This window comes from Tachypleus tridentatus, chromosome 3 (genome assembly GCF_004210375.1).
Source record: "Tachypleus tridentatus isolate NWPU-2018 chromosome 3, ASM421037v1, whole genome shotgun sequence".
Taxonomy (NCBI): Eukaryota; Metazoa; Arthropoda; class Merostomata; order Xiphosura; family Limulidae; genus Tachypleus; species Tachypleus tridentatus.
Window position 1 is genome coordinate 8,307,218 of NC_134827.1, and position 13,434 is coordinate 8,320,651.

The following is a 13,434-nucleotide window of genomic DNA, read 5'->3' on the forward strand; positions in this document are numbered from 1 at the left end:
ACGCTACCAGTCCCTAATTTAGCAGTGTAAGACTAGAGGGAAGGCAGCTAGTCATAACCACTCACCGCCAACAACTTAGGCTACCCTTTTACCAACGAATAGTGGGATTGATCGTCATATTGTAACGCCCCCACGGTTGAAAGGGTAAGCATGCTTAGTGTGAGCATATTAAGTAAAGAAAACGATCAATGATTATACTAAGAGATACATTATATACACACATATATGTTATTTTTATATCTTCTCTAACGTTATAAACCTTAGTGACTAAAATCAGGTGTGGTTAGCGCAGATAGATAGCCCTCAAAGAAAACAAGAAATAAGCAAAACATTGTACAACGACCAAATATTCTCGTAATGTGAAACTTGAATATATTTATTGGATGAATTTTTCAACCAAAATAATAAGAATTTTAATATGGACAAGAGTAGCATATTTAAAATAATACCAGAAAAAAAAAAACTTTCAGAAAAACGTTTCAAGATCGAGAAAATTTTCCAGGAATTAAGTTTCACTAATAATAACTTGTAATCAGAGTAAAACTTATAGTGAAATTATAAATTAGTGTGGCAATCAATCAAGCTAATCGAATATATGTTTCTCGTGTTGTTTCTTATAAAGTTGTAAGGCTACGGATTTACAACGTAAAGTCAGGGATTCGATTCCCCTTGGTGAACTCAGCATATAGCCTGATGTGACTTTGCTGTAAGTAAACACACACACTTATAATGCTTACAACGCATTATTTTGTATCAGTTAGGTACCATCGTTGTTAACATTTTAGTCTATAATCTCACGAGTTTCTTCCAGCTATGGAAATTAAGTTTAGTCTTAAATAAATACACTAAGCTAATAATGCAAAATGAAAATAATTATATTAAATGTATAGCAGCAAAAGGCAACTCATATTAAAGAGTAATAACAAGTTTAAGTATAAATATTGTGAGATTGTAACTGAGAAAAACATTCGTTGCATGTAGAATTATTAAATTAAATTAAATAGTACATATTAAATAAAGAACCAAGTGTAATAAATTATAGGATAGGTTATAATATTATAAAATAATAACGTTCAAACAAAATTAGAGTAAATAACTGAAAAGCAAATATATATATATGTATATACTATTTAATAACACAGCTTCTAATACAAGTTCTGCAGATAGCCCAATGTGGTTTTGCTAGAAAAACACACACACATCTAATACAAAGTAATCTATGAAATATTCTTTGGAATTGGAACAAAATATTTTTCACAGAACTACGTTCATTTAACTGTTGCCTAAATTTATTTATCAAGAGAGACTCTTTTATATGCAAATGTTTTTATCACGACTTTTGAAAGAGCTTGAAATGCAATCCACTGTATCATCACGCTGCATTCACCTGTAGCATGATCTCTTGTGGCTGATTTGTTTCTAACGAGGAAATGTACAGGGTGTCCGGCTAGACTTACCGTCACAAATATACGGACTTATAATCATGAACTGACTGTTTCCTTTGTTAAGCATTTACAACAGCTCAAGCACATCGTTTTTTACTAAACTTTTGTTTCTTTGTTTATTTTAACGCAAAGCTACATCTGTGTCACCACAGAGAATTCAACTCTGGATTTTATCATTGTAAGTCCGTAAACGTACCATTGATGCACTGGAGTGCCACACACAATGAATACACTGTAAACGATGGTTTTTAATGAAATATAAAACATTTAAGGTTTGAATAAAATTGTTTATTATGCACGTTTTTATGTCCAATTTCTTTATACTAATTTTATTTTAAAAGATACTTTTTAATTTGCCTTTTGATCAAGTTTCTCAAAATGAAAACAACAAAATAGCACTACCAAAGTATGATAAATAGTCAATAATAGGGTCTTGCGATGGTCTTCTTGTGTTGAAATTTCTATACGTTCTACAATAATTCCTGTAGGTTGAATTCGAAAATGACATCCATTTTTATCCAACACCTGAGATTTTTCAAGAAATCATATGTAATTTTACGTAATTCAATCATTTTCATTGAAATATGGTCACATTTTGTTATGCTTAAAATGTTGACAACCACTGGCTACAGATTTCTCATGACCAATCGCAACGTGAGAGTCTTATCGATTGTTCTAGAACCCAAATATAATAATAAAAACATGCTCATTGTGGTAAACGGTAAACGAAATAATAACGTGATATAAGTTTTTCTTCTGTAAAAAACAAACAAAAAATCTTACGTCGTAGAATAAAATGAATATTGTTTCCGAAATCTTCGTAGTTATATTATGAAGATTCCATTATTAATGTTCCTCGCTAGTACAGCGGTAAGTCTACGAATTTACAAAGCTAAAATCAAGAGTTCGATTCTCCTCCCAGATAGCCCGATGTGACTTTGCTTTCTATAAGAAAACACACCCACCCATTATTAAAAACCAAACGAACTTTTATGAAGTTTAAATTCGCAGACTTGTATTATTGGAGTTTGTTAATAAGGGCTCACTTTTTTATTTTAGCGGTTCTCACTTATGACGAAATTAATGGTGTAGTGTACTATGAAACACAATAACTAAAGGATTATTCTTTAAGATTCAAACTCCGGTACTATAGCATACGTTCGTTGAATTCTGATCTGGATTCGTCATATTACAAGATCGATTGCACGAATCAATGCTTACATGGAGAGCATGAAGATATAAAAAACAACAACATTTTTCTTAATACTTTTGTGACAACATCGTACATGAGTAGTTAGGGACAGTGAATATATATCTACTAAACAACTAAACTACAGTAAAACCTGTCTAAGGTGGAATCTCACGGGACCGAGTAAAATTTCCGGCTTAAGCAGGTTTTCCGGCTTAGGCAGTGAACATCCAAATTTTCTTAATTATATATGACTTTGGAGCGGAATGTTATACTTGCTTGACCAAAGGAAAATAAGGCATTTGTGAATGAAGTTATTGTACTGTTTATGCCATATTTATTAGAATAAGAACAAAATAGACGTTGAAAATATACTTAAGTACACAAAATCTTAATCAAATTTATTTGAAGAAAGTGTCCAATTTCAACTGTTTAGTCTTTGTAATGGGCTTTCTCATGCGGTTAAAAGAAATCGCCAATTCTACGACCTTTTCATAAAGTTCATTTTACCCCTTCATTTTTGCATACAATTTGATAGTGTTAATATAACTTAACATTTGCGATGAAGTAGGAATTTCTATTTCCTCACTATCTTTTCCATTTTGTTCATTTTCTGAATCTCTCACACAGTTACCATCTTGCGGTTCTATTATAGATTTTAAACCAATTTCATCAGCTTCTGTTAAAACATTCTTGTGAACGTTCACAAAAATTTCCGCGTTTACAGAATCATCTACATCAATCTTTTCAAATCGAGTTTGGTTCTCACTAAAATTGTCATAAGAAACAACTTCTACACAATCTCCGTCATTATCAAGAATAAATCCACAGTTTCGAAAGCACTTTATTACGCATTCATCTTTTATGCATTTTATCGAATGACTTTGAAATGCAATTGCATCTAACACGTCAATTTTCATGGTCATTTCAGATGCTCTCTTACAGTCGTCCATGTTTGCAATAATATGCTGAAGCATCAATTTTATATATTTCAGTTTTATACACTGTGTATTTCCATTATCTAGTGGCTGTAGAACTAATGTTGTACATGAAGATAGAAAGACTAAACAAACATTTGAAAGTTAAACTTTTGTGTGACAAGTTGCATTATCTAGGAAAATTAGAATATTCCTATTTTTTTGATCCATTCTTTTGTTTAATTTAACTGCCAAGCCAAAATAATGATGGAAGAAAAAAGAACAGAATATATTTAACCACTACTTACTGTAACAAAATGTCCGAGAATTTATTAATACCTAAAGAAATTATTAATTAATCAATAATTTATTAAAATTTAAAGAAATTATTAATTAAATAAGAAATCAATATTTAATCAAAAACATTTTTCCACCTTACTCAGATTCTATTTGTTGATAGATGAGGTAAGGTGAAAGAGAGTTTTCCGTCCGCGTTACGCAGGCTCCGCCATATGGTGGGCCTTTTATATTTATATTAACAGAATTTTGATATCTCCGACTTGTACATATTTCCTATGCAATTTCCGTCCTGGACAGGGTTTACTCTATAATATTCTAAAACAAATACTATCAATGCATTGCTACGGAAAAAAATAACACGTATAGACAGTTCCATAGATTTTATCCACAAACAGGTACACAAATTATTTAAAACGTGAATACAGATTATAAATTGTCTTCAGGTTTGAATATGGCAAATTACCACTGACAACATATAATGAATGTGAATTTAAATGTCAAAGATGCAGTTTTAAGTACGATGAAGCTATCACCAGGTGGCTTAAAACACATTTGAGTAAACATGAATATCTGCTTGTTGGTAACAAATATAGAATAAGAGATCATGCTACTTGTAAATGTGGACTGGTGAAGTATTCCACACGTTTAAAAATCTTTCAAATGATAATGAAGGGGAAAATCTGGGCATAAAATAAACTTACAAGCTTAAACTAAGTTCAATGGGCTGCCCACCACGGGTATCGAAACACGAATTGTAGCTTTGTAAGTCTGCATACACATCTCTGTGACATTGGGGGGCTTCGTGCTGAAATTACGTTGAGAGGACGACGTTTTAAAAGTCCTCTGCTTGGAGACAAAAGGCGGAAGACTTTCGAAACGTCGTTCTCTAAACTCGTATTTCTACTTACGACAAACAGTTGCCGTCAATTCAACTAAGTTTTATCGAGAATAGTTGCCTAAACATTCAATCATATAAAGACTTTCATGTTGTAGAATTTAATAAGTGTTTCTGTATGGTGATTTAAACATTTGAAGATGATTCTGTCCGCTCACTGGTAATTGTTTTAATTTATTGTTCTTTTTAATAAGTACTTTTCTAAAAATCTATTTACTTTTCATAAGGATACAAGCAACAAGTAGGAAAGGATATGGTGTATATATCACTTCAATAGCGTAGTTAAAAATGAATAGTGCAACTCCTATATATCTATATTAATAAAGGTTAAATGCTTAACAAAAATATCACCTTACCGTTTTGTCATCTTTGACTTCTTTGTGACATTTCTTTTTATGTTTAAAGCTGAGAGTTTACTGTTTTGTATTTTGTTCCACCACCACACCCCGTTAGATCATTGGTAAGACTACAGATTTACACTCTAACATAAGACGTTGACGCCCTCTCATTGGACATAATACAGATAGCTTATTTTGTAGCATTTCACTAGAAAACAGCTGTTCTAGATATAGTGCTGGGATCTTCAAACGCGTAATATAGTTTATTGTGTGTTTCTTTCACCGGTGTGCCATCTTTGATGTTTGTTACTGAAATTTATTTTTATGTTGAAAGCTAAGAGTTTTCTGTTTTGTATTTTGTCCCCCCACCACACCCCATTAAATTATTGGTAAGATTACAGACTAACACGCGAGCATCTGGCGTTGAAGTCCTCTCGTTGGGCATACTGTAGATGACCCATTTATGGCATCACTAAAGAACAACAGCTGTTCTGTATTTAGTGCTGGGGTCTTCAAACCAATGGTACGTTAAATTCCGTGTTTTTTTCAGACACAAATGGTATTTCTAAATAACATGAAATGCGGTATCTTATTTTTTACACAATATTGAATGTCAAACTAAGGAATTTATTGTGCCTTTGAGCCTAATATAAAATTGAGTTCAATGACTTCTTTTAAACAGGCACACAATTACACGACAAACATAAGCATACAAAAAAATTACGTTGCATGCAGTGGACGTAACCTACTTCACCGGTCTGCTTCACTTCTTCCACGTGAAATTAGTTAGGAGAACAAATAAAAACTCCCACAATCCTAGGTTGTAAGAATAAATGTTTTTGTTCTTCCGTAAAGAAAAAACAACAACAAAATATTACTAAATGGTTTTGAAAGGATAGTTATATACATAAACATACAGTTGAACGACAAAGATATCAAAATTATGGAAGAGCTTAAAGAATCACTACGTTTTATTATTGTTAGTTATTTAAAGATAGTGTCGCTTCGATCTAGCAATATCATCAAATTGTTTGTTGATGTTTTTTAGAATTTCGCGCAAAGCTGCACAAGGGCTATATGCGCTACCGTCCCTAAATCAGCAGCTATAGGGAAGACACCATCACTACTCACTGCCAACTCTTGAGCTACTCTTTTAACCAACAAATAATGAGACTGCCGGCCGTTCGTCAGGTTTGGTTTGTTTTGAACTTCGCGCAGAGCTACATGAGAGCCATCTGCGCTAGCCGTCCCTAATTTAGCAGTGTTTGTTTGTTTTGGAATTTCGCACAAAGCAACTCGAGGGCTACCTGTGCTAGCCGTCCCTAATTTAGCAGTGTAAGACGAGAGGGAAGGCAGCTAGTCATCACCACCCACCGCCAACTCTTGGGCTACTCTTTTACCAACGAATAGTGGGATTGACCGTCACATTATAACGCCCCCACGGCTGGGAGGGCGAGCATGTTTTGGCGCGACTCGGGCGCGAACCCGCAACCCTCAGATTACGAAGCGCACGCCTTAACGCGCTAGGCCATGCCAGGCCCTATTTAGCAGTGTAAGACTAGAGGGAAGGCAGCTAGTTATCACCACTCACAGCCAACTTTTGGGCGACTCTTTTACCAACGAATAATGGGATTGACCGTCACATTATAATGCCCCCAAGGCTGAAAGGGCGAGTATGATTGGTGCGACGGGGATTCGAACCCGCGACCCTCGGATTACGAGTCGAGTGCCTTAACCACCTGGTCATGCTGTGCCCCGTTCGTCAGATCGTACAACTTACAACCAACTCGAAAGGTTATCCTCTCCAACTAAATTCATATATAAACACACAAATTTTGCGATTGTTTAACCTATTTTTTAATTCGGAGAGAATATTTGCCAGTCAGAACGGCAGAAGAGGTAGAGGAACATAATTTTAAAAAATGATTGGGATATTAGTGTTCAAAATCATAATATACTAATTCCGTTATTTCTAACTAATAATAACATCTTTATAAAATAAAGGTAAGTGATTAATATGTTAGAGTTACGACAGATATTAGGAACTGCTTCAAACTAATAATTTGTAATCGACAGGATATGATGTACTTTATTTTCGATTTATTTCACTTGTTCATTTGCCTTAAATTTCAGCCAAGTTTAACTGGTTAACTATTGTTACATCCCGGCATGGCCGGGTGGTCAGGGTGCTCGACTCGCAATATGGGGGTCGCGGGTTCGAATTCACGTCACACCAAACATGCTCTCCTTTTCAGCTGTGGGGGGTCATAAAGTGACAGTCAATCCCACTATTCGTTGGTAAAATGGTAAAAGAGTAGCCCAAGAGTTGGCGGTGGGCGGTGATGACTAGCTGCCTTTCCTCTAGTCTTACACAGCTAAGTTAGGGACGGGTAACGCACGTAACCCTCGTGTAATTTTGCGCGAAATTCAAAAACAAACAAACAAATAAAACTATTGTTACTCTAAACCGCTAGTTTCTGTGCTACCTCGATTACGACGAGTACACTTCTTGTAGTTGTTGTACCTCAGATTGCCTGTATAACCTGTTCAAATGTTGGATCATACGTAGCGTACTTTTATTTTTTTTTATAATGAGCAAGTTTCTCGGTGGGATCTTTGAAAACCTTCGCCCAAAACTGAATAAACATTAGTCGAAAATCAAATATGGGAAACGTTGTATTTACTCTGATTTCTTTCCCCTCAACAATTTGTATCTGTCTGTGCGTGTCCTTGGAATAAATAATGAAGAATGGAACAAAGATATATACACGTTATACAAGTCACTGAATACTTAAGTGCCAAGTAGCGTAACCATATGCCAAAAACAAACTGAGAAAATATTGTCATCCTACTTGGAATATCTTATACATAAAATAGTATGTTACGTTCAAATAAGATGTACCATGTCCAGTTAAAATACATTTAATCCTGATGCCTAAGAAATCTATCAAATATTGCATTTAATCCTAGCATTACCTATTAAATTAGTTTACTACTGAGGCCATGAAAAAATTTAGAAAGACTATAAAATTTATAAACTGACTGTTGGAAATTTTTGTGAGAATCCGTAGTAGTATCCCAATCAATAAGAAAAGTAGAGTATAAAAAAAATCAGTTTTACCTGCTCACTATATTTAAAAACTTACACAATTTACAGAAGTCTGTAAAACTTTTCGTTGTAAATAATTCATTATTTGAGATAGTCGATTGCAATATTATCTTATTTTCTTCTTGTTATTGTGCTATTTCATTATTCGAGGGTCGCGGGTTCGAATCCCCGTCGCACTAAACATGCTCGCCCTATTAGTCGTGGGGGCGTTATAATTTTACGGCCAGTTTCACTATTCGTTGGTAAAAGAGTAGACCAAGAATTGGCGGTGGGTGGTGATGACTAACTGCCTTCCATCTAGTCTTACACTGCTAAATTAGGGACGGCCAGTGCAGACAGTCTGTTTGTTTTATTTGTTTTGAATTTCGCGCAAAGCTACTCGAGGGCTATCTGCGCTAGCCGTCCCTAATTTAGTAGTGTAAGACTAGAGGGAAGGCAGCTAGTCATCACCACCCACCGCCAACTCTTGGGCTACTCTTTTACCAACGAATAGTGGGATTAACAGTGACATAATAACGCCCCCACGGTTGAAAGGGCGAGCATGTTTGGTGCGAAAAAGATTCGAACCCGCGACCCTCAGATTACGAGTCGAACGCCTTAACACGCTTGGCCATGCTGGGCCTGCGCAAATAGTCCTCGTGTAACTTTGCACGAAATTTGAAAACAAACAAACTATTTCATTAAATTGCGAAACCTGTTCAGAATGCCAAAAACTAGTAAACATGTGGAAGTTGGTATATACCTACCGTGGATACCAAGAACAAAGAATTAATAACTGCCAAAGGAAATTTTTTTTTTTTTTTTTAGAAACGTGATCGTTGTCGAGCTATAAGATGATAAAGAAAACTTCTGGTGTAAATTATTCTGTATGACAATGTATTCGTGACTTGAGAGTCAGATTTTCGTGGAAACGTCTTAAAACAAATACGAAATAAATGTCTAAACCTAAACTGACGAATATTAACAAATCACACCTATCAGCTTTTTTGGTGTTTTGTTTCGGATTTCCATATTCGAAGCACGTTAGCGCAGAAACGAGTTTTGCATTTTGAGCTCATAGTTGCGCTCTCAGAGTGACGGGTAAATGCCATTATTCAGTCATACAAGAATAACACTATACTTAACGTTAGACGTTGTTTGCTTGCTGTATTACTTTCAGTTTATCAGCTGAAAATTAGGAACGACTAAGCTCAGATATCCATTGTTACAGCTGTGCAGAAACTTCAGAAACAAATTATAGACTGAATTTAAAGGAATGAGAGAAACGTTCTAAATAATTTCTTAGCCAACAACTATTTACACATAAGTTACAACTAGAATATTTCACCATTTAATTCTGTTTGTTTATTTGTTTTTCAATTTCGCGCAAATCTACGCCAGGGCTGTCTGCGCTAGCTGTACCTAATTTAGCAGTGTAAGACCAAAGGAAAGGCAGCTAGTCATCACCACCCACCGCCAACTCTTGTGCTACTCTTTTACCAACGAATAGTGATATTGATTGTCACATTATAACGCTCCCACGGCTGAAAGGGAAATCATGTTTGGTGTGACTGGGATTCGAGTCCTCGACCCTCAGATTACGATTCGAGTGCCTTAACCACCTGGCCAAGCCTGGCTGTTTAATTGCGATAAATACTATCAAGTCATGAAAAAAAATCTATGTCAAAATATTCTTCCTTTAGTGTTTCCCCATTGGTCAACGGTGAGTTTACGAACTTACAATGATAAAATCCGGGGTTTCGATTTATTTTGGTAGACAGTGTAGCTTTGTGGTAATAAAACAACAACAGTTCTTTCACTGTTTTATCTATGATTCCAATTTTTTTGTTTTACTCTGTCCGTAAAGAAATCGTGAAAACTCTAGGAAAAAAAAATTATATTTGATTTAATTTTTCTTTGTTACATTTCAGCTGTAAAAAATACTCTATTATCTAAAGGAAAATGTTATATTGTTACAAAAAATTATATTATTACAAAAAATGTTATATTATTACAAAAATGTTATATTGTTACATAAAATACAAATGAATATTTAAAAGAAAAAAGTGCACTTTAAAAACATTATTAAGCAAACAAAACAAGACATATTGTGTCGCCTAAAGAAAATGTACTGTCCAAATGTTAAAAAATGTAAAAAACTACTTATTTGAACAAACAGCTGCTATGTTTCTACATATAGTCGTATACAATTTCTCTCTTAATATCATTTCGACTGAAACTGAAAATAAGTAATATGTTTAGCATTTTTTTCACAATTTGAAAAGCACTGACTGATGAAACTTTGATGTTTTGTAATATAAATAAAATTGCTGTCAAATAATCATGCTCAGTAACGTAGTCATATGAAATCTTTGCTTGTTTCTCCAAATTCATTTTATTTATGGTTTACAACTTCTAGATCGTGTCTTTTGCATTGCGATAAGATCTTGAAAGAAAATTTTTAATAAACCAGCACGCCTAATCACGCACCAAAACAGCTTTCAAGACCTAGCCTCTTTTGTAGTAGATAAGGTTCGTTTTCGTCCTATACAAGAAAACCACGAGAGCATGAATGTTGTTCAAAATCAGTTTCTGAAAATAGAAATAAGTATGTAGGTTAAATAAGATAAAAAGGTGACCAATCGTGTTTGTGTAATCCCAATCCTAGAAGCCAATAAGAAACGACATTCATGTTCTAATGAAAAAACATTTATAGTGGCTCATCAAGGCTCTCGTTTAAATACTTTTGTTTTTGTACATTAGTCATTCAGAAGCCCATTTAAACACCCAGAGAAATATTATATAATACTTAAAGGTATAGAAAGTTGGAGAAATCACCATTTCAACATTACTTGAGTAACCATTGTTACAAACCCATGTAAAAATGATCGCCGACAGAGCGACGTTCCAAAATGTATTGGCTGGGTTGAGGATCGACTTCTCTCCAAAGGTTAGCTGGTGGTGGCCTGTATTAATTTTTGCACTGATACCGATAATTCGTATTTCCATTAATCGATATAAACGCTATTTACAAATGTGGAAGATTCCTGGGCCACAGTGTTGTCATCCAATTCTAGGAAATGCAAACATTGTGCCAAGTTTCTACCGGTTTCAAGGAATAGCACCCCACGTATGTAAGTAAACGTTTTGTTCAGCCCTTGTAGATGGTAATTTCCGAAGAAATCTGAACGCGTTAATTCATCATGATACTTTGAACGTGGCTTATTTTAAGTTAAATTAAAACAGCTTGGTTCTTTTCTGCAAATTGTGTTTAAAATCTGAATATAGTTTTATAGAAAATATTATTACTTAAGGCTCAAGTGAACCATCAGTTTTGATATTTTAAAAATCTTCTGTTAAAGCGCAATCAAAACCAATACAAAAGCATTTCAACCAAAAACATATTTCGTCAAAACTTTACGCAAATGTAACTTATAAAAGTTATAACAAATACTCAACTATTTTATTTGGTAACTTACATCTTAAAGAGAATGATAATGTTACATAGTCTTAATTTGTGTTTTCGTTGATATTAAGTGCAAAGCTGCATATTGGGCTTACTATGTTGTGGAGCTTTCTAACACCAAATACTTGAGTTGCATGTTTTCTGATGACATAAATGAAAGAATGATTATAAGTTTAAGGCTAACCAAAGAAGTTTCGTTTCTGAACAAATTGAACAACTTTGTTATTAACTCAGCCGATGACGTCAGAAGTTGTAGACAACTACATAATTATGAACAATTTATTTCCCGCAGCGGTATAAGTTACATACATTACTAAATATAAGCTTAACTTTTTTAACCATTGTGTTTTAACACATTGATATTAAAATAGATATATAATAGTAAATCACACAGTCAAGTATTATCATACCAAATTCAATCATTACAATGATACAATAAATTATTATAATGTAATACTTAATCAGTATTACAATATGGTAAATGATTGCCATAGCAAGGTTCTTACTAGAAAAACCGATAATTTAGCTGACATAACTCAGATAAAAAATAAATGATCAAAATCATCTATTTGGGACCAGAATAACAAATGAGTATTGTTTTTTTTATCATTACTTGTGACTGAGGACTAACAAATAACAGTCTCAAGATAAAGCATAATGTCAAAATACACTGGTCATAGTATAATCTGTTTAGTGGTCACTGTGGTGTACAAAGCTGATGATTGACCAGACGGAATTCACAGGGTTCATAAGGACTTATCTTTCATTTAAACACTAATATATATACATATATATATATGGGAATAACATATATCACTTTTAAGACAGTAGCCAGCGGATCATAATTTTATTTAACAAACGATAGTTTTGATTCCCATACACTCAAATCATTTTAGCTGTATGCATTGATGTCCATATTCACTACAATATTTAAAACATTAACTACCGTAAATATTCATAGTTTTAAAAATTATCTTTAGTTTCAATTATTTGTCTGTTTTGAAGTTAAATATAAAGGTAAATAAAGGGTTTTCTATGTTCTGTTCTCCACGGGTATCGAAACCAGGTTGCTAGCGTTTTAATCCCCTAGACAAACCGTCGTGGTACTGTGGGTTTTAGTTTGATTGGAGTTAGTGTCCAATCTTATCATTTCATCGATAAAAGGAAAAAGACGAACTTTATTCTAAACTACTTTTATGGGCTGACAAGTTATTTTGTTTTTACAAGGTGAGACGAACGAATAATATTCAATGTAATTTCATGACACAAAGGTATCAACGGTATTTAAAACCCACATTTATGAATATGTACACTTTATTTTATTTTATTCTTTCAAAATACTGAATATTATTATTTTTGTTTTACCATTTCATTTAGAAGAATTATTTATAGGTATCACCAAATCACTTCGAAGAACTGTTTATAGCTATTTTTTTAGAGCAAATGTTTCAGATAAGGTAGCTAGCTAGCTCTCCAATTACATCAGTTATTGGTTGGCTCGTTGGTTGTTTGACGTTTCTTGGCGCAAAGCAACTAGACTATCTGTGCCAAAACATCAGTTATTTGAGGTTTCTTTAGTCACAGTTACAGCAGGGTACGAATTACAATACCAAACCTATTTATTCGTAGAAAATACGAAGTCTACAACAAAATTTTTCATACAACAGTGAAGACTTTCAAAAGCCTTTTAGAATATATTTCGTCATTAGCTTAGCTGGCTACTATATGAGTCTTGTAGCCGATATAGATAAATACGTAATCATAATATATCTATTCAGATGTTCCAAACATCATTT

The 13,434-nt window shown here is 33.8% G+C and overlaps 1 protein-coding gene across 3 annotated transcripts in view; it reads left to right on the plus strand.

Annotated features, from left to right (window-relative positions):
* LOC143246296 (cytochrome P450 4c3-like) overlaps positions 1–13,434 on the plus strand; it is a 69,396-nt gene that overhangs the window by 29,521 nt on the left and 26,441 nt on the right. Inside the window, exon 1 of one of the 3 annotated variants that reach the window (XR_013025907.1) lies at positions 10,805–11,306. The exons of 1 other annotated variant lie outside the window; for it this stretch is intronic. Coding sequence is in view for 1 of the 2 variants with exons in the window: in XM_076492770.1 (XP_076348885.1) it covers positions 11,057–11,306 (250 nt within the window). In the remaining variant the exon portion in view is untranslated. Of the gene's footprint in view, positions 1–10,804; positions 11,307–13,434 lie in introns of those variants that run through there. One more of the 3 variants, XM_076492770.1, reaches the window with a different exon arrangement.